This window comes from Aspergillus viridinutans (genome assembly GCF_018404265.1).
Source record: "Aspergillus viridinutans IFM 47045 DNA, scaffold_3, whole genome shotgun sequence".
Lineage (NCBI taxonomy): Eukaryota > Fungi > Ascomycota > Eurotiomycetes > Eurotiales > Aspergillaceae > Aspergillus > Aspergillus viridinutans.
Window position 1 is genome coordinate 1,302,036 of NW_025091219.1, and position 27,994 is coordinate 1,330,029.

Below are 27,994 nucleotides of genomic sequence, written 5' to 3' on the forward strand. Positions count from 1 at the left end.
GTGCTGTTTCTTGTCGACTTCGGAATAGGGAGGAACTAGTCTAATCGCAATTAGTCAAGAATAGAGCAAATTTGATGACTTCCAATTTGAAGAACAAATTTTCTCCGGTTGACTTCATCAAGCTCCGATGTCGTTCGGGCCCCGAACGTTGACAGCAGCACCAAGTCCCCGCTAATTGGCTTCTTGACTCCTGAGGCACCCATCCCGCCCACCAACTCCCCCCACCATCACCGGATTTTCCTGTCCTCTTTTCTTCGCCTTCGTTCCCAACCTTTTTTCCTCCTCTCTTCCCTTCTCTCTTCATCCCTATCAACTCACTTTACCCTCTGTCCAGCCTTTTTCCTTCATTTGGACAATTTCATCACTCACAATGGCCACCTACGCTTTGTCGCAGGCTCACCGCGAGGTGAATCCTCCTCCTTGAGATTTTGTCTTCCGAGCTCACAATACTGACTCATTCGTTGTAGCAAATGGAGAAGTCTCTGGTCGACTCCGACCCTGAGATTGCTCAGATCATGGTATGCTCTACTGCATTTCTTCCTCCTTTCAATTGAGGTTGACGATGAATAATACTGGGCTATTTTGGCTAATCCACGCTTCTCCCAACAGGAAAAAGAGATCAAGCGTCAGCGCGAGTCCATTCTCCTGATTGCCTCCGAGAACGTCACTTCCCGTGCCGTTTTCGATGCTCTCGGCTCTCCCATGTGCAACAAGTACTCTGAGGGTTACCCCGGTGCTCGTTACTACGGTGGTAACGAGCACATTGATGCCATGGAGCTCACCTGCCAGGCTCGTGCCCTGAAGGCTTTCAACCTCGACCCCGCGAAGTGGGGTGTCAACGTTCAGTGCCTCAGTGGTAGCCCTGCCAACCTGCAGGTCTATCAGGCTCTCATGCGCCCCCATGAGCGTCTCATGGGTCTGGATCTTCCCCACGGAGGTCATCTGAGTCACGGTTACCAGACTCCTGCCAAAAAGTAGGTCTCCTCGTTTTCTTCTGTTGACGAACCGTATGTTAACTTGCTCAGGATCTCTGCTGTTTCCACCTACTTTGAGACATTCCCCTACCGCGTCAACATTGAGACCGGCATCATTGACTACGATACTCTCGAGGCCAACGCTGAGCTCTACCGTCCCAAGTGCTTGGTTGCTGGTACTTCTGCCTACTGCCGTCTCATTGACTACGCCCGTATGCGCAAGATCGCCGACAAGGTTGGCGCTTACCTGATCGTCGACATGGCTCACATCTCCGGTTTGATTGCCGCCGGTGTCATTCCTTCTCCCTTCGAGTACGCCGATGTTGTTACCACTACCACCCACAAGTCTCTCCGTGGTCCCCGTGGTGCCATGATCTTCTTCCGCAAGGGCGTGCGCAGCACTGACCCCAAGACCGGCAAGGACATCATGTATGATCTTGAGGGTCCTATCAACTTCTCCGTCTTCCCTGGTCACCAGGGTGGTCCCCATAACCACACCATCACTGCTCTGGCTGTTGCCCTCAAGCAGGCCGCCACCCCTGAGTTCCGTCAGTACCAGGAGCAGGTTATCAAGAACGCCAAGGCTCTTGAAATCGAGTTCAAGGCTCTCGGCCACAAGCTCGTCTCTGACGGCACCGACAGCCACATGGTCCTGCTGGACCTCCGCCTCAAGGGTCTTGATGGTGCTCGTGTCGAGGCTGTCCTCGAGCAGATCAACATTGCCTGCAACAAGAACTCCATTCCCGGTGACAAGTCTGCTCTGACTCCCTGCGGTATCCGTATCGGTGCTCCCGCTATGACCAGCCGTGGTATGGGCGAGGAGGACTTCAAGCGCGTCGCTCGCTACATCGACCAGGTCATCAACCTTTGCAAGAGCATCCAGGCTGACCTGCCCAAGGAGGCCAACAAGCTCAAGGATTTCAAGGCCAAGGTTGCCTCCGGCTCTGTTCCCGAGATCCTCGCTCTCCGCAAGGAGGTCGCCGAGTGGGCCAGCACCTTCCCTCTGCCTGTTTAAACATCAGGGCAGAACGAATAATCTCACATGATACCAAAATATGCTTTTCTGGTTTTCTTCAGGCTTTTGACGAGTTCAACATCATTGCGTATAAAAATGGGTCGCCGGGAGTACGTTACAGGGGTTTTTACAGGTCTGCTTTTTCAACCTTACGCGGGTCATGGGATACGGTATACATGAGCATGAACAAATATTCAACATTTCTTCAACAGGACGAAAGGTTCACTGTCTGGGCTTAAACTGAGCTTTAGCTACCATCGATCATCTTGACTAAGGTAGTCTATGAATGAACTAAAAAATATTAATGATTTCAAGATCTTCCCTTTCATAACCATCTAATTGTAGTAATCCAACCGTCCTCATCTCCTCCACTTCAAGTGCTGCCGAGCTTCTCTCAACTTCTCATCTTCAGCGTCCGTTTTCCACACGGGACGAGTGAATTCGAATCTACATGATCATGTTTCAGTAATATTATCAGGCGAAGGATCGTTGTTTATGCTTATTTCCACTATCATGGGCACGCATTTATATATTATCCAAGGCACATCTCATACCTGCAGTGACAGGCGAAATTAAAAGAATACAAATTCAAATTTCTCAGAGCTCAGTCTTTTCCTGTCGCGTCGTTTCCTGACTATCGCTGCCCTTATCCCCCCATGACTGCGAGATCAGCGAAGCAACATTCTTACCCATCAGGGCACTGGTTTCCATGGTTGAGATGAAGCTCTCAATGCCGCCCGTGTACCAGAGATTCGGCGCAAGCATGGTGTCCTCGAAGGTAACCCGCGGGTAGAGGAACGGGTACGGGTTCCAGATTTTCTCATGGTGCCAGCTTACATTATCCTTTGCAAGGTCTCCGATTGTCGAATTGGCGGGGTATCCTTTGTGCTCGAGACCCAGGATAGCTCCCACGAACGACGCCGTGAGACGCTCGGGCGAGAACACCTTGTACACGTACTGTTTCTCGTGGGTACCGTCGCTACGCGGAGCTTGCACAGTGTGAAGGGTGCTGATGCTCCAGAAACCGGCTGGGCCGACGCCGGCCTTGCTGGAGCCCAAATCCACCCCGCGGGGAAGAGTCGTGAGAACGGTCCCAGGAGCGCGCCTGTTAGAGGGGAGGTTGAAAAACTGTGGAGAAAGGCGATGTGGTGAGGAGAAGAGGGTCACGTGGAGCTTCACGTAGGGGATTTCATCGGGGACCTGCTCGAGGGGTGGTTCGATAGTGATGCCTGAATATTGTAATGGGCCCGCGATAACTACCTCGTCGAACACGGAGCTTTCTTCGACTTCGGTAGCCTTGAACCCGACGGTCAATGTGCCGTCGGTATTCCGTTGAATGGATGTCACACTGTGATTGACCCTGACATCGGCCTCTGAGGACCTCAGCATGCCATCGAAAATCTGCCAATTGCCGCCCTCAACAGAAACCGCTCCGTCGGTAGCCATGCAAACCATCGTCTCGAGACCGTGTATCAGAGGTAGATTCTGCCCGTAGTTGACCCGCGTGCTCGCCTGGATCACCTCCCGCGAAAACTCCGCGGATATACCGCCGTTCTGAAGAAGAGCGTCTCCCGGGACTGACGTGGTATTCAGCAAGTCAACCGCGGCAGCAGCCGAGGTAAGCGATCTGAATGGGAAGTAAGGCGAGTCATAAAGTCGAAGAAACTTGTTGACTGTGCTTTTCATTAAGTTCTGAGTGCGAATGGGTGACAATCCATAGCGCCAAATCAGTTTAGCAATGTTCCACCAACTATAGGTGTCCTGTAGCACCAGCACGAATTGCTCGCCATCCCAGACGCCAAGCGTATCGCCGGATTCTCTGGGGCGAGCGTGGTCGGCACTTCTGACAATAAGCCCCAATTCCTTGGAGGCGTTCACTAGGTTATAGTTGACCGATACGAAGATGGAGGCACCCAGCTCTACTGGGTACTTCGGATCATCGAGCGCGTTGACGGTTGTCGAACGGCCGCCAATATATGAATTTCGTTCATAGACCGTGATGTCAACTGGAACCTGGAGAGAATCTGCAATCTTGCGCAAAGAGTACGCAGTGGATGAGCCTGCAGCTCCGGCTCCTGATCGACGTTAGTTTCCATTGGTGATGTCCATCGAGATTTCGAGTTGCTCACCGATTATTGCAACCCGCTTAGGGCTGTCGTGAGGTGACTCTAGCGGTTGGTGTTGGGCATTGATGAGCGAGGCAAAACAAAGGACTATTGCAAATGAGATAGTACATAAGCGTAGGAGTGCATGTTGGATCGACCGCGAGGAGGAATCCATAAGTGCATTAGATGTCTTTCAATGGTATAGTTGATGCTCAAGGGCACTAGGAACCAAATTACTAGTACGTCACTGATGGAGTTCCGGCCGAGACAACTTGATTTACTGTCTCAATCGGAACCACAAGTTTCCATCAATAGACAATGAATGAGATATACAAAAGTGAGTCAGCCTGTCTAACAGATGAATATGACAGATGTTACCACAGGGAAGTGCTGTCGTTGGGGGATGATGAGGCCTCAAGACAGCACAGAGGTCATATTGCGCTAGTCCACATCGGGACTAGTCTAATACCAGCCCCGTATCGCTTATCGCGCCCGATCTTTTCTATCTTTTTTTTGGAGGTAAAGAACTTTTGGAGGGGTTGATAGCGCTACACTTCACTTGTTGGCCATATGCAATTTCTGGGAATATAACTCAAGTCTGATTGCTTCAGTTGTTGATTACTAGATCCCACGACAATGGATCCGTACGACAGCGATTCCTCGGGTTTCGATGATGAGGGGGATTTCACTGAAACCGGAGTGCTTCTAGGATATGCTTCCGAAGAAGTCATAGATGATAGTATCAGTCACCTTGGAGGCTGGCCGGTATGTGGAGCGCCGACTATCGAACAGATGTATTCATACTGATCTTCATGGCTAGACATGGCTTGACGATTCTACCCCGCCCCCAGGTGATTTCGCCAATTGCAAAGTTTGCAACAGTCCGATGCTTCTCCTCCTTGAATTGCACGGTGACCTTCCCGATCATTTCCCTGATGATGAGAGACGGTTGTATGTATTTGGATGTCCCAGAAAGGCATGCAATAAGAAGCCAGGCAGCATCAGAGCGTTGCGCGCAGTGAGGAAGCTTAAGGTCGAGCAGGCGCCACGGAGAACAGAAGCGAAGCCGAAGGAGGACAGACAGCAGAAGGTTGAGGCTCCAAAGCAGGATCTAGGAGCGAGTCTATTTGGAACAACCTCCCTCACTGGCAGTGTCTCCGCGAACCCAAATCCCTTCTCATCGAACACATCTTCAGCGCTTCCCAGCAACCCATTTGCGGCTCCTTCTACTGCAGCACCGACGCAAGCTAAGGAGACCTCAACTACAACACCATCAACTACGTCTCTGTCTGAGACCTTCGCCGACAAGGTCAGAGTCTCCTCCCCACCCCCAGAGACCATGCCACCGGAAGCCGCTGGACCCGCTACCCCTTGGCCTGAGAAGTCCGCCTTCCCAGCTCCGTATCCGCAGTTTTACCTGGACGCCGAATATGAGACACTTTCTCGACCCTCCACACCCACAATACCAGCGAATGTCACAATAGATAACACCGAAGAGGAGGAAACAGGCAAAGGGTCTTCTTCAGATCTCAAGGATGCCTTTGAGTCTGAGTTGGACAAGGCCTTTATCCGATTCTCAACGCGCTTAGCACACAACCCCGAGCAAGTTCTGCGCTATGAGTACCGTGGATCTCCGCTCCTCTATTCTTACACCGACGCGGTGGGCAAACGGCTCCACGACCCGAAGAATGGCAGCTCCGGTTCGCGGGTGACGACTGTCGCAAGTAGCGCGAGCCGGTTTCCACGCTGCGAGTACTGCGGTAGTGAACGTGTCTTTGAGCTACAACTCGTACCGCACGCTATTACTGTCTTAGAAGAGGGCGGCGAGGGAGTCGGCTTAGGGCCCAAGGATGATGCTGGTATGGAATGGGGCACCATCATTCTTGGTGTTTGCAGTAGAGACTGTGGGCCGAAACAGGTCGGAGTAGTCGGATGGCGTGAGGAATGGGCTGGCGTACAATGGGAGGAGTTGACGAAATAGATTCACATGCGATGATTTCATAGCCACAGGTAGTCTTGGAGAGCGTTTGAAAGGCAAATATATCCCAACAGCGCCTTCATGAACCGTTGCGCTATATACGTGCCGGTCTTTCTGATTGTTACCAGCTATTACTCTGCAGGTCTTTTCCTCTTGACTCTGGACAAATTTAATACATAATCGTCCAAGCATCGGCTAACGTCCGATGCGACTTCTAGACTGCAGCTCAACACAAAGGGGGTATATAAAAAGTCTCGCCGTCAGAATTCTCCAGTCAGGCTCCACACATATTGGCTAGTGACGAATACGTAGAGAAATCGGCAAAACAACCCTCCTCTGACCTGACCCGGCAGTTGACCAGATTCGCTCGATCTGGACTATCACTTTTATGGTAGTCAAAGGAGCGCGAAACACGGCTCGTATCACACAGACGAGGTGGAGCTGTGCGACAAGTCATTCCCAGAAGCAGTGTGGTCTGGCATCCTTGACCCCATGACCAGATCTCCGAGGGAACCGAATTGAACCAGGATCTAAAATTCTCAAGCGGAAGCGGCAGCTTGTTGCTGGAGCTGGGTTTGGAATTGAACAATCTGTTATGACAATGGACCGTCAGAACGAGACTATGATAGCTTTCTGGGGGTGTTTCTCACCTCCGCGCGCTTCTTCTCGGCCTTTTCTTGAGCCTCCTTGATCTGTCCCTCGATTCTCTTGCTATCGACGCCGTCAGCCATGATCTTCAATCAGCTGGTAGTATATGATAAGGGAAAACGCACATTTCCTTCTCAATAAACTCAAGTCGTCCGTTTACAGCCATGACGGCCTCGTTCTTGTCTTGCTTCAATAAGACGGGCCCCACGATCTTGTAGATTTTCGAGTCCTCATCCAACTTGGCGAATTCTCCCTGCACGCCTTCGTTCTCCTGCTGCTGCGACTCGAGCTTTTGGCGAGCATCGATGAAACCTTCGAGATCTGGATATGATATCGGCAGCGTGTTAGAGCTTGCGATGATGCCATCGAGTTGATTGAATCGCTAGGGCACTGGAACCGGAGATCACATACCGGTTTGTAGCTTCTGATACTCATCAGAGAGAGCTTGAAACTGCTTCTGCGGGTCTGCCATAGTGTCGAAGTATCCTCAACTACTTCAAAAGTTGATTACGGCTTTGGCAATGCTGTCTTGAGCATGAGGGGGCGTTGGCGGGGACACAAAATGCTGGTAATTACCGTAATGACAGAACGGTAAACAACGACCGAACCAACTTCCTCCAAGGCGAGGGCCGTCCGCTTTCTCTCGTCGTCATACTGCTGTGAACAAGACAAGCACTTACTGTCCCTTCTGTCGCATTAACACGATTTGCTTATGCGTTGAAAAACTACTGGTATTCGGCCTCGCTCAATCGTTTTAGCTGTTTCGTTGGTTACCCCGTTCACCTGGCAATCAATCAACCAGGCAACTGTCCCTTCGTTGCTCCCCCGCCTTTCACTCCCCAGTCGGCCCCCGACGTCGACGCCAGTGTTGGAGACACAAACAGTTTGAACTGGGTGCTATCATGACCAATAATACAGATTTCTTAGGTCGGGCGATCGATGCCGTGAAAAAGGCGATCGAGCTCGACAATGGGGGCGAGTACGAGAAGGCGTATCAGGGCTACTACTCCTCACTGGAGCTGTTCATGCTGGCCTTGAAATGGGAGAAAAACCCCAGGTCCAAGGAGATGATTCGCGCAAAGACGGCCGAGTATATGGATCGAGCAGAGAAACTCAAAAACCACCTGGCTCAGAGTGAAGACAAAAAGAAACCGAGCGCTATTGGCGCCAACGGCAAGGTGGCGCAAGGAAGTGGGAAGGGCGGGTATGGCCTCGAAATTCCTGTCTTTGTACCCATACTGGTCGATTGTTTGGGTCCCATACTAATATACGTGTTTCATCAGAAAGGAGGACGACGATAATGAAGATGCCGATGCGAAGAAGTTACGATCGGCCCTCGCAGGCGCTATCTTGTCGGACAAACCGAACGTGAAATGGGAGGATGTTGCAGGTCTTGAAGGCGCCAAGGAGGCTTTAAAGGAGGCTGTTATCTTGCCTATCAAGTTTCCGCACCTGTTCACTGGGAAACGGCAGCCTTGGAAGGGTATTCTGCTTTACGGGCCTCCGGGTACCGGAAAGTCATACCTGGCAAAAGCCGTTGCGACGGAAGCAAACAGCACGTTCTTCAGTGTCAGTAGCAGTGACTTGGTTTCTAAATGGATGGGTGAGAGTGAAAGGTATAGATCTCCCCGGAGCGACGAGCGTCGCACTGCATCGATGTGTCTTTCACTAACACATACTCTGCAGACTTGTCAAGCAGCTCTTCAACATGGCGCGCGAAAACAAACCAGCGATCATCTTCATTGACGAGGTAGATGCCCTTTGTGGACCTCGCGGTGAAGGAGAATCAGAGGCATCTCGCCGTATCAAGACCGAACTTCTTGTACAAATGGACGGTGTCGGCAAGGACTCGCGAGGAGTGCTGATCTTAGGCGCCACAAATATTCCTTGGCAGCTAGATGCAGCGATTCGACGCAGATTCCAGCGAAGAGTACATATCAGTCTTCCCGATATTAACGCCCGGATGAAGATGTTTATGCTCGCCGTGGGCCAAACACCGTGCCAAATGACGCAGGCCGACTACCGGACCTTGGCCGAGATGAGCGAGGGCTATTCTGGTAGCGATATCAGCATCGCCGTCCAAGATGCACTAATGCAGCCCATTCGTAAAATCCAGACAGCGACGCATTACAAGAAGGTAAGCGCCTCGCGTTTCTTGTCTTATGACCTGAACCACACTGACAAACGGCAGGTTACGGTCGATGGCGCAGAGAAATTGACACCGTGCTCGCCCGGCGATAGCGGTGCGACCGAGATGTCATGGGTGAACATTGAAGCCGACCAACTCCTTGAGCCACCCCTTATGTTGAAGGACTTTATCAAAGCTGTTCGCAATTCAAGACCAACAGTCAGCCAGGAAGACCTCCAAAGGAACGCGGAATGGACCAAAGAATTTGGCAGTGAGGGAGCTTGATCTCGACCCTTTCTTTGCTCTTCCCGTTTGTTCCTGAAACGATACAACTGATAGAACCTTGCTGCATACTGCCTTCCTATCGATACCTGGTATACATATGCGTCTTTGAGTTTTTTTCCCCCGACGATTGGGAAAGCGTCAAGAGCCGGCTTCGGTCTGTTATCCCGCATACAGCCATTACTATGCGTTATGTCTTCGCTATGCCCTTAACCTTTTCTTCTTCATGTTGTCATCAAGAGCTCGGTGTTCAGAAGCGTTATCCGTTCGGCAAGGCGAGGCGTTCTTTCTTCTCATCTCTTGTGTCTTTTGTCACACTTAAATGGCTTGGATATGGGTTGAACTTGTTCATATTCTCACGGAGAGCTTTGTCACAAACTTTATGCTGCAAACGAGCTGTCAAGGATCAATAGGCAGATTCGAAATTTCAAATTCTTTCTAGTTGCCATCATGTAGACTGGTTTGGTTCCTGGTAACCCACGACAGAGAAAAATGACATTTCTCATTGGAATATCCTGACCATGAAAGCAACAATGCTCGAAGTCATAACTTATGCCCAACTCCGCAGTATCCCCGGCTCTCAAGCGGCGATGAGTCAAAAACCCTAGAGCGTTCGCAGCGATAAAGACTGAAACTAATACACCCATCAAACACCCTAGGAAAGAAGCTAAACAAGACCATGCGCAAATGGGTATGCAAAGCACACAGGGGAATCTCTGCAACAGAATCAGACAAGAATGAGGGCTATATGGAGGAAACAAAGAACAATATAAGCAAGGAATGGAGAATATCTGAATCAAGTCATTGCAGCTTTGCCGGAGCTCTCCCTCCTCTTCTTCAACACTTCATTCTTGGCCCGCTTGAGGCCTTCGCCTAACTTCTTCGTCTTCGACCATTCACGAGACTTTCTTTGCATGCGAACGGTGGCCAGAACCATGGAGACGGCAGTCTTCAATTTTTGCCGTGGAGTCCGGAAATGAGTCCGGTCCCGAGGTTTGACGCCCATCTCATTGATCATTCTGAGGTCGGCCTCGTTACTAGTTGACAGTCAGTGGCTGAACGAGAGGGGGAAAATACAAAACAGGTGCACATACCAAGCAACGCGGACTCGTTCTCCAAGCTCCATCAAGCCCTTGCTCCAAGCTAGGTCACGCCGGAACTTCTCCTCTCGCCTCAACCGAGCTCGAAGCCAGATGATCTCCTTTCCGAGACCTAGGATTTCTTTGTCGTGTCTGTTCTTACTGTCGGCGTTGGACTCAATGCTCTTCACGATTTTGTCATAACGTTCTCGAAGACCTTCCAGCTCCTTGGTGGCCGTCTCAGCTTTTCTGATACAGAAGGCGCGCTCGTCACGGACTCTGCGAAGCTGCGACTTCATGTCGCTGAGGCGAGCATCCCTCTCAGACACTTGCAATGCCAGTGACTCGGCTTCAAGAGTGGAAGATTTAAGGAGTTCGTGGAGATCTCGCTGATCCTCCTCTCGCATAGCTGCTCGCTCGAGGTCACGGTTCTTAGCTCTCAACTCTTTCAAGGTCCGATGAGCCTCAGACAGCTGCTTCCGTAGACTTCGTGTTTCTTCGTGTAATTTGTCGGAGGGCGACCCATGAGGCGAACTCGTTTCGTATTTATTCATCAACGCATCGTGTAGCTCCCTTTCCAGCTCAGAGATTCGCTGCTTGCATTTGCGAACAGACGATTTCTGATCGGCTTCCCTTTGTAGCAGTACTCGTTCTCTCTTTCGCGCCTCGTCCAAATTATGACGGAGCATCGAAAGGTCTGCATTAGAAGTAGACTGCTCGATATCTCCAAGAGGCTGCTGTTCAAGAAGCGACTCAAGCTCATGGATGCGCTTCTCCAGACGCTGTACTTTACCTTTAGCCAGCGTCAGTTCTCTGTCTCGCCCACCGGAGGCCACATGCAGCTTATCCTGAAGCTGATCAATTTCGGCCGACAAACGGTTCTCTTCCAGTGTAGCACGCTCAATTTCAGAGCTCAGTTGCTTTTCAAGAGATTCTTTCGCTTCCAGAAGTGAAGCCTTATCGTCCTTTAATCTCTTTATCTCACCTTCAAGGCGCAGGGCGGATTTGCGGAGATCAATCTTCTCCCGGTCAAATCGTGCCGTATCGTCAACCTGGTCTTTGACGTTATCGAGTTGATTCTGAAGTTCAACGCGTTCGGCCTCTAGCTCAGCTACGGAAGTGCGCAGGTCATGTAGTTCGACTTGCGCATTTGCCAGCTGATCACGAAGCTTCTGCTTCTCTGCCACTAACTTTTGCAACTGGCTGTCTTCTGAAGACCCTTTCTGCAGCCGAGCTTTCGTGTATTCTTGCTCTTCTTCTAAGCTCGCTTGAAGAACAACCACCTCGTCTTCTAGAGACTGGACTCTCTCACTCAAGGCGACTTCCTCGCGTTTCGTGACTCTCAATTCTTCCTTGACAGATAGAAGCTCGTTCCTCAGCTCATCGATAACTTCCCGTTTCGATGCGATGTCGTCGTTCAATTCCTTCACTTGGCGACTAAGAACAGCTTCTGCATTGAAATGTCGGGCCTTCTCACTATCAATGACCTCCTGCAGTTTCACTTCCTTGCCTGAAAGAGAGTGCTCAACTTGCTCAAGCTTCTCGATAGTACGCTTGTAGCCAGCCGCTTGGTCCTCGGCCCGGTCTTTCTGAAGTTGTAGAGTCCGCTTTGCGCTTTCCCACCTGTCTTGCTCCAGCGCAAACTGGCCTTCTTTGTCTTCAATCTCGTGCTGAAGAGACTCGATTTCTTCTTGCAATCGTTGGACTTCTTGTTTGTACTGTGCACGAATGATATGTCCGTTTTCCAATGAGCGCTGCTTTTCCTCGTCCAAAGCTCGCTGAAGTTCCCGAACTTGAGAGCGTTCCTGACCAAGCTCGCGCTGTAGACTACCAGACTCATCAGTTAGGGCTTGATGCCGGGTTTGTAAGAGATCTTTCTCTTCTGTTCGTCGTTGGAGTTCATCGAGTGCATCCTGCAACTGGGAGAACAGTTTGTCTCGTTCTTGTCGAGTGGAGTCTCGCTCGCGCTTTGCTGCTGTAGCGTCATCTCTCAACTTTCTTTGCTCTTCATCTATATCCCGTTGGAAATTCCGATACTGTTCCTCCAGGCGGCGTTCGTTTTGTGTCTTCTGGTCGAGCTGCTCCTTCAATGAATCATTCTCTCGCTGCAAATTCCCGAGCTCTTGCTCCAATTTGGCCGTCCGCTCCTCCAATTGGCGAGTGAGGCCTTTCGTGCTGAAAGATTTATTCGCCATCTCTTCATGAAGTTCCCGAAGGTCTTGGTCGGCCATTTCCTTTTCCTGAACAGCTTTGTTCGCAGCATTTCGGGCTTCATTGGCGTCGGCCTTGGCCTGATCCAAACTTGCTTGCAAGTCCTGCAGATGCTCCTTGGCGCGTCGAAGCTCTGCTTCAAGCTCAGATACTGAATCTCGGTCCTTGTTGTCTCTGTCCTTCAATTCTTCGATTTCCTCCTCACGCTCTTCAATGGTACGATCCTTCTCCCGAATGGACGCCTCCAAATCCTCAATTTCGTCCCGAAGTTTCTCAAGGCTTTGTGATTGGCGATCCTTGGCCTCTCTAAGCTCCTCTTGTAGTTCTCTTACGCGGTTATCTTTCCTTTCCATCTCTTCTCGCATCAAGTCCATCTCTTGCTGCACACTCTCGTCAATCTGTCTCCTTCGTAATTTTTCCTTCACTTCCTGAAATTGTAGGCGGTAGGCTTCTAGGTCGCGCTCTGCCTGTTGAAGGCTCTTCTTGTACCGCGCCATGTCTCGTTGCATGGTCAGCTTCGTAACCTTGAGTTCTGTATTCTCCTTGAGAGCCGCTTGATTATACTCCGGACCTGCTTTCTGCAATTGCTCCTGCAGATAATGGATCTTCAGTTTCAGTCCGAAATTATCTTTATCGAGTTTATCGATTAACTAAGGCAAAGGGTCTTTAGCAGAGTTCTCATTTCGGTCTATCTTATCAATAAGGTTGACTTACCTTTTCCTGCTCCTTCAAGGTCATATTATTCTGTCCGTCACTGAGAACATTTCCATCTCTTCGCAAAGAAGGGAGCGGGGTGCTCTGAACACTACTGCTCGCAACCTGCGGCAAAGGGGTTGGTTCTTCTGTGATGTCCGCCTCCTCATCAATTCCTGTCATCTCCATCGGCGGTAATCCCGGAGTATTGACATTACTCCGATAACTCGCTCTCAGGTATGCTGGTGTTTTGATGTCGCCGGCCCCGCGCGTCGTGGTCAGATTCCTCAGCAGATTGTTCTTCGTAGCGCTCTGCATCAATGGAGTAAATTCACCTTTAGCAGGCGCAACAGTAGGAAGGTGCTGTCGAGATTTCAACGCGCTTTTTATAGGCCTCGAACTCGAACCAGCACGCGGTGTGCTGAGCTTGAACCCGCCGGAACTGCGTCTTCGGTCACCGAGCGCCTTGAGAACGTCCCCATCCTTCGAAGGCGACTGGAATGAGTTTTCGACCGAATCGAGTGCAGATAGATTGTGTCGGCCGACGCTCCGATAACCGTTGGTCAAGTAAGTCGCGTTTCCGTCGACTTCAGTTCGCGGCGTGTCAATATAAGGGTACGCCATTTTCGACGCGATTGACGCGAGGATAGTCCGTGATCCGGATGCAGAATCAAATCAACTGTAACGACTTCAATGCGCAATCATCCTCGTGTCCTCAGTCGTTCATAAACAATTAGGCGGAAAGATGTCTTGCTCATACAGATGTGTTTTGGGCGGTGAGGATCCGGCTTCTTTTGGGCAATGTTGACATCTAGCCTGGTATGGCTTAGCGTGCCCTTCGCGACAGTCGGGCCGATCATTTCGCCGCGTGTCTTTCGGTATGAAGTCATGACGGTAATTTATCATTTTCTCCAGCTGCACTCAAGGAAAGGGTCCCTTTCCTCTCTTTTCTGGAGCAGCAAATCTTATCTGGCGCATCAGAGTTGCGCAGCTATCTAAGATGGCGCCCATGTCCCAAGAAGACTTAGAATGGTTCAAATCCACTTTTCGTCCCATCCCTAAGCCAGAACTCCCTGATGATGCGGTCGAATATTCCATTTACTATATCCCCTCCGACCCCGCCCCCGCCATCAACGATGAGACGACAGAGACAAGGTCACGATTGGTGGAGGTGCAGCGGAGCGCAGCTGATTTGACAAAAGACTATCTGAAGGATTATATATGGCAGCGGGAAGGCTTCAAGTTGGAGATCACGAAGGAAGACGGTGAGCGCAGTCTGCATAGTCGAAAATATGCGCCGACTCTCGTATGCTAACAGCTTGGTTAATAGGTATCATGGTGCTACGAGGGCGCACAAATTACGGAGACTCTATCGAAGATGAATGGGTGATTGTCTATCTCCTGCGCGAATTGACCAAGAAGCACAAAGATATTTGGGTTAAGGTGATCGACAGTGACGGCCAGTTTTTACTGGTTGAGGCGGCTGGCGCTCTGCCCTCCTGGCTTGAACCGGAAATAGCGGACAATAGAGTGCGTGGATGACTTGTGCAAAGATACTCATATTGTAGTCGATGGCTGACGAACTGCACAGGTATGGATAAACCAAGGAGAACTTGTCATCATCAAGCCGAAGCATGATAGAGCCCGGAAGGTCACTGAGAAGCTGTCGCTTGCAGACTCAAGAAGAATAATCAACGAGGAACCCAAGCGACTCTTGCGCTCTACAATGATCCAAGAAGAAGCTTTCTATCGCTTACGGAACTATCCCAAACAGATCAGCGAGAACCTCCACTCAGCGCTCGTAACCATTCCGCGAAAGGTCGCATTTCTCCTCCACCAAAAGCCAGCCTATATTTCGGCAGCAATAGAGGCTTTTTATCTACGAGATCCCATCGCGCTGCGACCGCTCAGATCCAAAGACGCTAGCACATTCATCTTCAAGCCGGAGGATTTTGTCACCGTCAGCGTACGGTTTACCCGAGTCGGTTATGCACAGCTCAAGAGTCAGGATTTCCCGGCACCCAAGTCGTGGCTAGGAAAGCTCCCTCCGAAGGATGACCGAATTGCATTCGACCGGGCGGAAGTAGGGATGAAACTTTCGTGTGGTTTTGAAATGCTCCTCACCGATCCTCAGAACCAAGACAAAGCCTCTGTGAGAGAAATGAAGCTTCTATTGGAGGATGTGGATTCTGGAGATGAGAAACTACCTACAGATGAAGAGATCTCTGGGTGGGATAAGAGACAGGACGATGAAAAATGGCTGGACATTAGCTTTGAGGATCTTGACCGAGAGCTGAAGGGCAAGGACAAGAACAAGGCCAGCGATGGAGAGGCCAAGGGCGCATTTGGGGATGCCAACGCTCAAGAGAATCTTCAACGCATTGTGGCTCAGTTTGAGAAATTCTTGAACGATGAATCTGCTGGATTCGAAGGCGCCGATTTCATTGATGATTTCGGCTCGGATTCGGACATTGAGGATGACGTCGATGATGAAATGAGTGACGAAGGCGAAGATAAAGAGGCATCTTTCGACGAAGAAGAGTTCTCACGGATGATGAAAGAAATGATGGGCTTGCCGTCCTCTGTGCCTGGCCTTCAGGGGGCGTCCAGGCAACCGTCAGCTCCACGCGGTCGAATTGAAGAGTTGGACTCCGAATCCGAAGACGACCTGGAAGAAATACAGAAGCTTTCCGCTCAGATGGAAGCGGAGCTGAGAGGCACGGGCGTCCTCGACCTAAATCGTCCGAAGGAGTCCTCAACTGGAAAGCGAGCAATATCAAATGCATCACAAAAGGAGCCCGGTGACGAAAATGAACAGAGTGAGGAAATCGTCGAAGACGACGATATCGATATCAATCTTGCCAAAAACCTACTACAAAGTCTAGAGGGCCAAGCTGGCACTCCAGGCCCAGCAGGGAACATGCTGTCAATGATGAATCTGCCAGTGCCTAAAGACGATCGGCCGCGGTGAAATTCTGAGCTATTCCACCTATACTCTGAGGCATTTTATGGTAACTACGACCACCGCCATCACACAGCCGGCCATTGAATCCCTACGTCGCCGTACTCAACTGTACTGCAGAATCTGCAGCGCCTGAAGCGCCTGAGAACAGGCCGGTCATTACTTCGTGAAACTGCTAGCTATTCCTCAAGTATCTCATAGGACTATGCGTTACCACTCATACGCAGTGATGTTGGCGCTCATGTATCCTCCCCAGTCATTCCTGCAACTTGTGGCCCAGAGAAGGCCAGAACGTCGAGGCCAAGGCTTTCTCTTGAATGGCTTGTATACGAGAATAACACTACGGCTCTTGAGGGTGACGTTTCTATGACGGGGCTTAAGGGCTTATATGCCTAAGGTACTCAGCGCGTTTTCCAGAGACCCACGGACGCTACTAAGGCGTATTTCGGGGGAGGCGAACGAGTATTTGGGATGAGAATTGCAAGTTTGAAGACCGTCCCATAACTCACTCCAAGAGGAATCGCCCTCACAGGGAGGATGTATTGTTATAGTATATAGGTCGAATAGTAACCCTCGATAAATACTTCCGAAACAAAAAAAAAAAAAAATAGCCGAAAGGCGCCTTTACCAAGATCCTCATAAAACACATTCCCCATTATTTTGCAAAATATCGTCATAAGCGGATGTGTGCCAGCGCAAACACCGCATTCATGAGGTAGATCGTATCAATCGTAAATGGATCACCGAGTGGTCGGGCACAACAATTCTTCGCTCCCGTCCTTCAAGGACATGACCCATTCCCGCCAGTCTTGCCATTCCGCGTAGCTGGCACTAGCCTTGAGACCCTGATATTTCACGACCCGAAAGTCCGACACCTGCTCCCATGGCTTGCTGGAGCCAGAGTGACCGCTGCTGCTGCTTCCTCTTAGAAGTCGCCGTGCAACACCCCCGGTGGGCACTCCGTCCCAGCCAGCTTTCCGCATCAAGCTTTCCAGGGTTTCCTCTTTCGTCCAACCTTGCTCTACGGCCACATCCGGCAAATAAGTGGCGCCATAGCGCCGGCCGCGGTGAATGAAAGATATACGGATGCCATGCACACCAAGTATCCAATCCAGAGCGTTGGTGCAGGGCTCAAAGGAACCGAGAAGGGTCAGAGAACATGATAATGATGGTAGAAGCGACTGTGGGATTGGAGTGAAACGCGAATCGTCGAATGCGCTGTGCTTTAGCGTTAGCCTCGAGAAGCTGACGTCGACATTTCGTCCAGGAAAAGGATACGTACGAAGTAAGAGCATAGGTTCTGAGGCCTTCGGCGAGCTCCTGCGCCTCGAATGTACCAATACATCCACGAAGGGACTTGTGGCCGTTCTTCGACAGAGTATTCCACGTCACAAACAATGGATAACGTTGGTCTGTCAACCTTTGTTGCCGCATCTCTGCCGTCTCAGGTTGCGTAGATTCTGAAATTGGGGTCGTGGCGGTAGTGGAGCTGGATAGAATCGAGCGAGATGAATTGGTGGACATGACTGATGGAGTAGTAGAGACGCTCGAGGAGTCCGAAGACAATTGGCTTTGAAGGCGGCTGACGCTGGGCAGCTTGATAGACTGTGGACGGCTACTCTTCGACTTCATTGAGCCACGCTGCGTTGTGTCGAGTTCCTCGCCAACATCGTCGTCATCGTCGTCCTCCTCTACTACGACCTCCCGTCCGAGGTCGGCACTATCCCTTTGAGAAACAGTGTTATTAATGTCCTGAAGAGACGCAAGCTTTTTGGACTGCTCGTATCGCTCCCACAGCTCCTCCACAGCTGCGAGATCGATAGGCTCATGGCCTTTATAAGAGGCAGCAAGGCACTCAAAGCAGTAGATGCAATGGGATGGACTTGCCATCTTGTGATGTCCAAAGCAAAGCAGACTGCATACAATTTCGCTCTTCTGCAAAAGCAATTCACCGTTTTAAGGATAGGCGACTATCGCCCAGGATGCAAAAGAAGAGCCGGAGATAGTTACTAGAAGTAAATGGCTCGGTCCACCAGGAAACCCCCCCACTTCTAAGTACCCTTGGCGAACGCAGTCTCGATAATGTTTCACATGGGCTCAGCGTGCTTTGGCGAGAAGTGGGTATTGAAACTGCTATAGATAGCAGCACTGAGGACACGGCCAGCAACTACCTCAGCTGTTGATCCGCTGTAGGGAGAGTGAGTAGAGGGGGAGGTCAGCGAAGAGAGGGGAAGAGGGCAAATGCCCGATAAGATAACACGTGATAAGACTACCTTATCAGATGATTAGGATGTCATGTGATCTTTAAAGTCCATTATTGGTTCTAGACACCCATCATCGCCACTATCTACAATGGAACTTTTGCTATGCGTGTGGATACAGTGGTTGGTCCCTAATCACTGTTCCGATCGAGAATCTGCCACCAGCTGGGATCTTCCCTAATCTATTGCCACAGCTCAGCCTTCTTGCAGAAATTTTGCCCAAAACATAGTGAAGAGCCTAGATTTTAAAGGCTTATATATGACCGGGCCCCACTGCGCAAATATATTTCTGAGACTTGTCGAGAGTTTGGGAACGGTTCACATGCTATGGACACAGTCGTGGAGTAAAAGCGAGGCAACCTGGAGAGGTATAATGTTTGGTATCCGACTAGACATGCGTATCAAACCAAAATGCAAAGTTCAAAACATTCGTGGTATTTTCCCACGTAGAGCCCGTAAAATCCCCGATTAGCACAGTGGCTGTCCACAGACTCTGGTGTTGAATCAAGTCAGAAGCTGTTTCATTTCTTCACGGACCTACTCCACAATCCAGCCACAGTTTCCTTGACCCTTCGCTCCTGCTCCCGAATCTGCTCCTCAGTTTGCCCACGCGCGTCGCCGCGGCTGTCAATCTCCATCCGCCCATCATGTTGCTCCTCGGTAACCTCATTGCCATTGACATGCTCCGGCTTGGGATCAAGGCTCATCACACCATCCATCATGAGTCCTCCTCCCTCGCGGAGCTTGTTGATGGCGCGAACAGTATCGATGGCTTTGTGAAGCGTTCGACGAGCATTGAAGTTTTTCTTGACTGTCGGCAACAAGTCCTCGCCCGAGCCACCGTCGTCATTGAGATCATAGGGCGGGTTGATCCAGGGATGCAGGAGGGCTTCATGGGCAGTCATTCGGGCCTTGGGATCGACTGTCAGACAACGCTTGATAAAGTCTCGGGCTGATTGGGAAACACCCCGCCAGTACTCGAGAGGCGTGAAAGAATAGTCGGCTGCAAGGATGGCCTGCATCTCTTCCAGGTTGGAGTCACGATCGAAAGGAGTGTAGCCGCAGAGTAGGAAGTAAGTGATGACACCGATGGCCCATATGTCCCTAAGTGGAGAGTCAGACATAGAATTCAGATTGGGGATGATCCAAGAAGAGGACAAAAACGTACACTGGTTTTCCATGTCCACTCTTCTTGAAGATCTCAGGAGCCATATAACCTGGCGTGCCACATGTCGTGGTGAGGACATGGAACTGCTCCTCGTCCATGATTCTGGACAGGCCAAAGTCCGCAATCAACAGATCCGCATTGTCCTCCGGTGTCCGGAAGAGCAGGTTCTCAGGTTTCAAATCACGATGCACAATGCCATGATCATGCAAATAAGCCACCGCGGAGAGGACCGCACGGATGAGGTCGGCCGCATCGGACTCGTAATAGCTGCCTTTACGACAGATGCGGTCAAACAGCTCTCCACCCAGAGCAAGCTCTGTGACGAGGTATACTGTAAAATCACAAAGACACGTCAGTCGGAGGAACGTCACCGAGCAGCAAGGGTAGCCATACGATTGTTCATGGTCTCAAAGTAATCAACCAGAGTTAGAATGTTCTGATGACCCATGGAGACTCTCTTCAACACCGCAATCTCATTCCTAACCTGTCATTATACCATGCTACACATCAGCCTCCACTCGATGTCCACGTTGACCTCAGAGGCCGCATTTCAGGTCCACAAGATAATTACCATGTGCTCACGCCCGGCCATTAACCGCTTATTGATCACTTTCGCTGCGTAGTATCGACCAGTATCGATGTGTACGCATTCCTTCACCACTGAGTAGGAGCCAGCTCCGAGCGTTTTCCCAGTCTTGTACCGGCAAGGCTGGACCTTGGGCCGTTGACCCGTCTGCGTTTGGGATGCCATCGAGCGTAAGACTGCACCGCGATCCGGTATGACAGGATAGAAGGAAATCAGTAGGACGGTACGTCAGAAGTGATGTTCGGCGCAAATCAAAGAGGACGGTGTGCTAATATTGGTAAGATGACTGGTCAAGTGTGAAATGTGTCAGAACAGTAGGCTGAGAAACTAGCGAGAGGACCAACCAAAAAGCAATCACTGCATGAACGCCCAGAAACCTATTCGATAAGAAAAGAAGCCTTCAAAGCAGACGGCCAAGATGAGGTGTGGGCGTACTTCCTGGTAAAAGCTTTCTTATCGCAATCGGCGGGCCGCTGTTTCGCACTTAGAAAGGGAATTGCGGGGTTACAATAGACGTATCGCAAAGAAGAGGGTTCTCGCGAGACCTGTAATAAAGTGTCCTTAGCTTTTATTTCGAATCAATATAGGGGAAGTAGGCCTCTTTACGAATTTGGGGTCCTTGCAATCAGCCAGAAGGCCTTGGGGAATGCAACAGAAGCTCTGAAACTGATATCTGTAGGTTCAGCTGACAACGTGGTTAACTTTCGGAACATCGGCGGTCCACTACGGCCTATCAATTCAAAGAGAATCCATGCAATGAATCTTCCTACTTCAGTCAGTTGATCTCACAATTTATGCAACACCAAGCCCAGAGATACTCTATCAGAGTGTTTATTATTGATCGCCAGTTAGCTCATTAATGCCTGAGGTGTAACAACGCCTTTCCCAACGCCCCGCAATGCCATGGTATAGGAGTATATAGTTTGAACAGTCAACAGCAAACATCAGCGACAAGGAGAAATAGGAGACAAAGTATTACATTTGCTCAAGGACGCCCTGCACAACACTTTCCAGGAGCTTCAGACCATGAAATTTGGCCACGCTGCTCAAAAGACGAAGCTTATTTTCAACCTCCTTTCGATCCATTGTTTCCACCCAGTGACCACTGCATGAGCAATGTTCCATGAAATCGCTGATCTTGAGACCTCCGCACTTGGAGCATTTGAGGTCCTGTGTCTGCCAACCGACAATCAAGCCCTGGACTTGGCCGATGAGGGCCTCTTCCTGTGCCAATCGATCGTACTCTGTTTGGCAGAAAGGGCACCGCCAGGGCTTGGGCGCTGCTTTGTTTGGGTCTGACCCAATCTCCGGGAGCACATCTTCGTCCAGGCACAGGTCCAGATCACGGATGAGACAGCAGGCGTTACAAGAAAGCTCAGGAAGCTTCAAACTTGCCCCCGGATTCTCGAACCGGCCTTCCTTGCTGAACTCACGTACCTCGAACATCGCTAAGAGTTCTCGACGCAGCAGCCGAGTCTCCAGAGTCGTTGTCTTAGACAGACTCAAAACCTGCATCAACAATTTGACGAGTTCAAGGACAGGGTTGCGCTTGTCGTTGTTGGGATCCACTAGGACTCCAGGAAGGACTGGGAAGACGTAGTCGGATGCCAGCTCCGGATGAAGCAGTTCATCCCGTTGACGCCGAATGAGACCAGAGATCAGCTTCTTGAGAGGCTTTGAGAATTTTTCCGCGAGGATTGACGTAATTTCGTCATTATCTTCGCTAGAGTGCCCAATTGGAATCTGGGTGAGACGAGGTGTAGATGAATCATCAGAATCGGGCCGTTTGAGGGAATGCATGAGTTCGATATACTCCACAACCCAATCATGAAAAATCGTTTGCATGGGAACTGGTAGAAAGCGACCAAGTTGCCAATGCATCACTGTCTCAAGATCCTGGTCCTCAGATCCGGTTACCTCTCGACATCCCTTGCCACCATAATTGTATTCGTCGTACCAAACGAGATAATCCCAGTACTCTTTGATCTCAAGATCGATGAAATGGAATGATGGATTCGCACGGATGGACTTTAGGACATATTGGCTATATGCATATGCGTTTCCCACCTCTGTCTTCGTAGTCTGGAGCAGAAGACGGGTAGGGCTCGCAAATATGACGTTTGAACCGACACGCCTGAACTCAGCCATGAGCCGCTGAAATGATTTCCTGGACAGCATTCGCACATAATTGTGCAAGGATCGATCATAGAGACATGAAACCGGGCTCTCAACCCATCGAATCAAATGCTGGACCATAATGTCGGCCATATTATTCCCTTCACAAGCCTCTGACCACCAATGCTTCACCATTTCGCGGAGCACGACAGCGCCGGCTGAAGCAAATGCCTTCTCCGAGTAGAGAACGCCAGAGCCGTTTGCGTCCACTGAGGGTTCTGACGATGCCAGAAGAGTGTCTGCCCCCTCCATTTCATTAATGATTGAGGAGGTCAGAATGGTGTTGATTGAGAGGTTACGAACCTCCAATTCAATGCAGACAGTGTTATATGCGCTGGGCACGTTGACTGACGGCATTGAAACTCTCTCCAGGGGGCCAGTAATATCGTCTTTCTCGTAACCCGCATGGTCAGGTCTTGGACCATTAGACCACCAGAGGACAACATTGTTTTGCTGAAGGCGCCTTGCATATGAGATATCAATGAGATACCGAGGATCGTCATTCTCGAGATTGCAGAGAGGTACATCACCATATCTAGCCAGCATGGTCAAGTGTTGAATCCAAGAAGCAAGATACAAATAGTGCGTCACCAGTCGCTTAGCGATAAATGATTGCCAGCCCAGAGGTGGAAGGTCCATATCCGACACTTCGGGCTTCACTGGAAGAACTGGATACTCTTTCAAGATGGGAATATCGTGACACAGGCGGTGTCTTTGATGGGATTGTATGACCATGACGGCGGGCTGAGTTTCTTCGCCTTTGAGTTTCTTGATCAAGTCTCCAATCTCCAGATACGCCTTCCTCCTAGTCGTCACTTGCGTGGTCTTAAAATGGATCTTCTCCTGGTATTCGAACGCGTTCTGGGACTGGTCTCCTGTCATGGTTTCCATTGTGCGCGCACGAAGCTCTGCGTATATTTTATCAACATTCGGCAGGCCTTGAACATCCCTCGTGCGATTGAGGATGACAATGTGTGCTTCGCACTTTGTGGTCGAAAACAAAGCGAATATCTGTCTGTCACCCGAGAGGACATGGTACAGATAATGGTAAACCAAGGGTGAGTTCAGAAGGTAAGGTTCATCAGGAGTCGTATGGCATAATGTCGAGAGATTGAATCCTCGATCCAATCCCTCACCAAGAACTCCTCGTTGTTCTTCATCAAAGGTGCATACACTGCCCAGCTTTAGAACAGCGCGGACACTCAGAGGGATGTTCTTCTCGTAGACTCCTTCAATGCTGGGGTGTTGCAGAAGAACGTCTATTTTGTCTGCTTCTCGCAGGTATGTGTCTTCGGACAACGTCAACTTGAATAGATGAACCGAAGGATGTCCGTTGGGCAAAGTGTGGTTGACCTTTTCCACCTCACAGTCTCGAACATCAACATCTGGCAGCGAGTCCCGTTTCAGATTGACGTAGATCTGTCTGGGGACCTTGACTGTAAGCGCATGGATTTTCCGGTCAATCAATACGAATGCCCGGACAATTCCAGGTCTACCTGTTTCACATAGCTGAAGAACTTGCCACGTATTAATGTACAGCAGCTCTGCTTGATTCCTGAAGAGATTGCTTAAAGAATCAGTTGCCACATTTACGCGTTCTCCAAAGAGCTGGCGACGGCGGGCTCGAGCTTGCTTCTGAATTTTCCATTTTTGCTTCTGGTACTTCAAGAATTCAACATAATCCTCGTCCAACGAAGGCATTTTGGCTGGAAGGCTGGCAAAAGGATCAAGCAAGGTCTTTGTCAGACCCTCAGGGTGTTTTCTTTTCTGTGAGATCTTGCCGTTCGGTGACGACTTCAGTTTCTGCGTCGAATTCGCAACAGCTTCCCCGATGTCGCCGTGATGCTGGACACGATGATCCAGGATGTTTGTTGAGATGTCGGAAAGTGGGTTCTTTTCTGTCTTCCCAAACATATCGGTCATCTTTGTCTGCTTGAACTTGTCCTCCTTTATGTTGATCCGCCGTTGGAGCCAGTCAGGGTGGGCTACTCGGGGGACTGGATTGCGGACTTTCTGAAGAGCAGCGGGGATTGTGATCAGTTTCTGTACAACAGAGCCCAATCGCTCAAGGTAATAGTCCCAATCGATGACGCTTCGAGGATCCATATCTCCGGGATCGTCTTTCAACCATTTCCTCAAAAAGAATCGCTTGACAGGCTCTTCAGCTGAGAATATCGCCACTGGAATGGCTCGCTCGGTGACAGGTGTGTTCCTTGGCTTCGCAGAGATGATGTACTTGCAGTTGAGACCCTTGTCCTTCACCATCTGCTCTCCCAGAAATTCTGCCAACCGCCGTGCTGTCGTGATGGATGTTGACTTCTGATTCCCATATTCTTCCAGAGTCTTTGTCATGCTCCTATTTTCAGAAATAAGTTCAATGAGCTCCTCATCGGCCAACGTTGCGCCATGTTCATAAAGAACATCTAACCATCTATCAGCGACTCGAGCAACAGCACCATATGTTTCTTCCAGGGTGGATCCTTCCAAAAAGAAGCGGAAAATTTGAGTCTGGAATATCTTAATCAACTTCAGCTCTCCCCTTCGCTTGACTTCGAAGCCCTTCAATTCAGCTAAGGATCCATCATGGTTGAAAACAGCATAGCGCTTCTTCAAGTTCTTATCCTCTTCTTTCGACGTGGGGAGTATCATCGCTTTGTAAGGGCCATCGACTTCAAAGAAAATAGAGTTGTCGCTATGCGTTTCATATCGGAAGGTCTTCGGGTCGACAAGTGTTTGGTACTGGTGATTGGTGTATTTTCCATGCACGAGGTGATTTAGCATGACGCAGGGATATGATATACCAAGCTTCTTGCCATTCTTGAGAGTGAACGAGAAATCCTCGGGAAAACTCCCTGGGAGCATACACCAAATACCATCGGTGTCGAGTTCCAGTGGCCGGCCGATACGTTCAACGAGCTCTCTTGCCATTTGAATAATATGAGCGCCGGTAAGACACGTCACACCGGCCATTTCCATTGAGTACCACCGAGACCCCTTTCTCATGACATAACCATAAAAACTGTTCAAGATGACTTTATGAGCAAGTTGTAATGAGTCGAACAGCACAATCATCTTCTTTGCTTCTTCAACCTCCGCAGCAGAAGCACCTGCTGCTTTGAGGGCTTCAGTCTTCCCTTTCCAGACTTTCTGCTTTCCTTTGAAATCATATCGTCGGTCACGAAAGCTGCGAACAGTGTCAACATAGAAAGGATTTTCACGTTGGCAGATGATTGCCTCGCGCACAATGGTCTTGCTGTCGTGGATCTTGTGATAGATCTTTTTGCTATAATCTTGAAGGCGCTTCTTGATAATAGCAGCTTGTTCCTCGACGCTCATCTCGCCAAAGGACCTCATCGGACTGTTCTTTGTTCTCCCAGGGAATCGCTCATTTGCAACAGCTTGTCTGATCATGTTGTACTCGTCACGCTTGGCTGGAAGGAACTCACCACGCCAAGCCCACGGTAATCTCCTGTCACAGGTCTTCCCGGGCCTGTTGAAGTCGCAGGCAGCGCAATCAGATTCCTGGATCATGGAGTCCGGTTGCAATCGGTTGGTGATCATGATATTGGGATACATGGAAGCAACGTCCAAGTGGTAAATGGAAGGGACCTCGTCCCTGTGCGGCTTTTCCTTGAGATTGACCAAGCGTTCTGCGATCTGTGCCTTGATTTCCTCATAATTTACCACATCATCCATGGATTTCTTCTCTTCGACCTCAATACTGAATTTCAAAGCGGCATCGAGATCTCGGAGTAGTTCGTCAATAGCAGTGGTATCGATGGAGAATGTGACAGGGATATCGCTTCGAAATACACCTGCTTCTATACTTTCGACGTGACCACCGACATAGGTCTCTGATTCCAGGAGATGGCCCTCGTAGAACGACTCCGGGGGATCTTTGTGCTTGTTCGGAAGTACAATTTCACCCTTATATGCTTGGACCATTAACAGCATTTCACAGAGTGTTCCGGTTCCTTTCCGCAGCGTGTCATCAGGGTTGAGTGGAATGATTGTACAAAGCGAGAATATGAACGGGTGCACGTATTTCATATACAGATAATAGGTCGCCACAGCATCTGAAACCGAGTATTCAGCCAAGGTTTGAGGGCGTTCGCTTGCATAAGGAGTCATCAGCTCTGGATCAAGCTCGTCAGGGTCGTAACCGAGCTTCGCAACAGTGACAGCTTTCAAACCACGGCTTCCTTGAGGAAGGTAACTGTCACGGTTGACCCAGGCAAAGCAATCCATGTGCACACAGTAGTCACTTTGGTAGATGTCCTCACTGGTTTTGCGAAAGCCGATCTCCTTGTACATGTCAATTCCAAGCATGCTAGCTCTAGCTTCGATGAATGGCCAATCGAAGAAGTCACCGTTGTATGTGGCAATGACCGTCGGTTTTGCTTCTTTTATGTGCTCGAAAAAGCGTTCGATGACGCTTCGCTCATTGGGCTCGTTGAAGATCATAAATGGCCCGCTGTACTCGGGCTTGGGTGTATACTCAAAATCGTTAATGTCTTCAGACACTATCTCTCGATTGGTTATCAGAAATCCTTGGCCATCAATCATGTAGGAGATCATCATGATCTGGTCGATCACAGAATCCGGGAACTTCAGCGGTAATTTTGTCGTTTCGATATCGAAGGCAAGAATCACTGGATCAGCCCGCTGAAGTCGTTCTTCTAGACAGGTCAAGGAGATAACACCGTGCTTCGCTTCAACAGTGTACCATTTTCCAATTCGGATATCTTTGGGTCTGTCAGTCGTTGTTTATTGACAGATATGGAGAGTTAGTTGCCAACCTTTGTCGATTGCCACCCGAACATGGTAGGGAACATCATATTCTCGAATATCAATAATAAAATCACTTGCATGCATATTGCCATTAGGTCGTGACTCGTTAATCAGTTCATCATCAAAGAGATCGAATCCGGCATTTGCGCTGGAAGGATTAGCTTCATGTCAAGTCAACAGGATCATATCGCTCCTCGGCACAAAACAAACCTGGAAATCTCTGCATAAGTATCCATTACATTCACATTTTTCTTATTCTTCTCTGCCAATGGAAGCAGCGTCTTACGAACGTCCAGTAGATGGCTCACATTTGCAAAGTTGAGCTGAAGGAACGTTCGACGATGGCCAAGTAAATGGTTCGGCAACTGGAGATCCTCCTTCTCTACCCTTTTTATCTTCTTGATCAGTCCCTCGAACATCCTCCGGCACCATTCTTCGACTTCCGCTTCATGGCCTTTCTTCACAGCGAGGAGAAAATACGGATCGTACTCCACCGTCGCCTTGAAGCTGCCACCTCCGTCCTCCAAAAAATAGTAATCCACCCCAGCACGTCCTCCAGGAACGTTCGGATCTTCTATCGAGGTGCTATGCATATTGATGAGCCAGCCGACCCTCTTCTCGCCGGATTCGAAGCGCGGGAAGCCCAAGGCTTCGTCGATGCTGTTCGCCAGTCGAACCGCCTCGAATTTCTCATCTTGTGACGTAGCTTCGGTCGACCTTAACGACGAAAATTCGACTGTCTTTGTACGTTTGGGCTTGAAGCTCGCAGAACTGGACCGGAACTTGTTGCCATACTTGCTGGGTTGTCGCGTAGGCATAGCGACGGCGAGGCCCGCGGGTCAGGGCCGAATATCAATTACCGAACAAATAGATTGTTTATGAGCATGGAACCCGAAGTTAAGTTCAATGCAGCGAGAATCTGAGCATAGCTGTGTGAG

The 27,994-nt window shown here is 49.9% G+C and overlaps 10 protein-coding genes across 10 annotated transcripts; 4 read left to right on the forward strand and 6 right to left on the reverse strand.

Moving 5' to 3' along the window:
• Window positions 1-370: 370 nt before the first annotated feature.
• Window positions 371-1,989, forward strand: Aspvir_005423 (glycine hydroxymethyltransferase SHM2; the record flags this gene model as incomplete). Its single annotated transcript, XM_043268638.1, has 4 exons — window positions 371-406; window positions 468-518; window positions 610-974; window positions 1,026-1,989. 4 exons carry the CDS (start codon window positions 371-373, stop codon window positions 1,987-1,989), a joined length of 1,416 nt encoding a protein of 471 aa, XP_043124573.1.
• A 597-nt stretch (window positions 1,990-2,586) lies between these two features.
• Window positions 2,587-4,269, reverse strand: Aspvir_005424 (putative prenylcysteine lyase; the record flags this gene model as incomplete). The annotated part of the gene is made up of 2 exons (XM_043268639.1): window positions 2,587-4,064; window positions 4,119-4,269. 2 exons carry the CDS (start codon window positions 4,267-4,269, stop codon window positions 2,587-2,589), a joined length of 1,629 nt encoding a protein of 542 aa, XP_043124574.1.
• A 461-nt stretch (window positions 4,270-4,730) lies between these two features.
• Aspvir_005425 (small subunit rRNA maturation protein TSR4) lies at window positions 4,731-6,075 on the forward strand (the record flags this gene model as incomplete). The annotated part of the gene is made up of 2 exons (XM_043268640.1): window positions 4,731-4,859; window positions 4,915-6,075. 2 exons carry the CDS (start codon window positions 4,731-4,733, stop codon window positions 6,073-6,075), a joined length of 1,290 nt encoding a protein of 429 aa, XP_043124575.1.
• A 536-nt stretch (window positions 6,076-6,611) lies between these two features.
• On the reverse strand, window positions 6,612-7,192 carry Aspvir_005426 (tubulin-binding prefolding complex subunit YKE2; the record flags this gene model as incomplete). Its single annotated transcript, XM_043268641.1, has 4 exons — window positions 6,612-6,662; window positions 6,723-6,783; window positions 6,846-7,041; window positions 7,132-7,192. 4 exons carry the CDS (start codon window positions 7,190-7,192, stop codon window positions 6,612-6,614), a joined length of 369 nt encoding a protein of 122 aa, XP_043124576.1.
• A 430-nt stretch (window positions 7,193-7,622) lies between these two features.
• Window positions 7,623-9,133, forward strand: Aspvir_005427 (AAA family ATPase VPS4; the record flags this gene model as incomplete). The annotated part of the gene is made up of 4 exons (XM_043268642.1): window positions 7,623-7,924; window positions 8,004-8,336; window positions 8,407-8,857; window positions 8,912-9,133. 4 exons carry the CDS (start codon window positions 7,623-7,625, stop codon window positions 9,131-9,133), a joined length of 1,308 nt encoding a protein of 435 aa, XP_043124577.1.
• A 793-nt stretch (window positions 9,134-9,926) lies between these two features.
• On the reverse strand, window positions 9,927-13,737 carry Aspvir_005428 (putative spindle-pole body protein (Pcp1); the record flags this gene model as incomplete). Its single annotated transcript, XM_043268643.1, has 3 exons — window positions 9,927-10,167; window positions 10,225-13,070; window positions 13,135-13,737. 3 exons carry the CDS (start codon window positions 13,735-13,737, stop codon window positions 9,927-9,929), a joined length of 3,690 nt encoding a protein of 1,229 aa, XP_043124578.1.
• A 376-nt stretch (window positions 13,738-14,113) lies between these two features.
• On the forward strand, window positions 14,114-16,084 carry Aspvir_005429 (putative regulatory factor Sgt1; the record flags this gene model as incomplete). Its single annotated transcript, XM_043268644.1, has 3 exons — window positions 14,114-14,378; window positions 14,444-14,643; window positions 14,705-16,084. The coding sequence occupies 3 exons, from the start codon at window positions 14,114-14,116 to the stop codon at window positions 16,082-16,084; spliced, it is 1,845 nt and encodes a 614-aa protein (XP_043124579.1).
• Window positions 16,085-16,815: 731 nt separating this feature from the next.
• On the reverse strand, window positions 16,816-17,965 carry Aspvir_005430 (AMMECR1 domain-containing protein; the record flags this gene model as incomplete). Its single annotated transcript, XM_043268645.1, has 2 exons — window positions 16,816-17,293; window positions 17,358-17,965. 2 exons carry the CDS (start codon window positions 17,963-17,965, stop codon window positions 16,816-16,818), a joined length of 1,086 nt encoding a protein of 361 aa, XP_043124580.1.
• An 892-nt stretch (window positions 17,966-18,857) lies between these two features.
• Aspvir_005431 (serine/threonine-protein kinase) lies at window positions 18,858-20,255 on the reverse strand (the record flags this gene model as incomplete). Its single annotated transcript, XM_043268646.1, has 4 exons — window positions 18,858-19,440; window positions 19,505-19,835; window positions 19,898-19,988; window positions 20,076-20,255. The coding sequence occupies 4 exons, from the start codon at window positions 20,253-20,255 to the stop codon at window positions 18,858-18,860; spliced, it is 1,185 nt and encodes a 394-aa protein (XP_043124581.1).
• Window positions 20,256-21,065: 810 nt separating this feature from the next.
• On the reverse strand, window positions 21,066-27,874 carry Aspvir_005432 (DNA polymerase epsilon catalytic subunit POL2; the record flags this gene model as incomplete). Its single annotated transcript, XM_043268647.1, has 3 exons — window positions 21,066-27,010; window positions 27,065-27,204; window positions 27,267-27,874. 3 exons carry the CDS (start codon window positions 27,872-27,874, stop codon window positions 21,066-21,068), a joined length of 6,693 nt encoding a protein of 2,230 aa, XP_043124582.1.
• Between the last annotated feature and the right edge of the window lie 120 nt (window positions 27,875-27,994).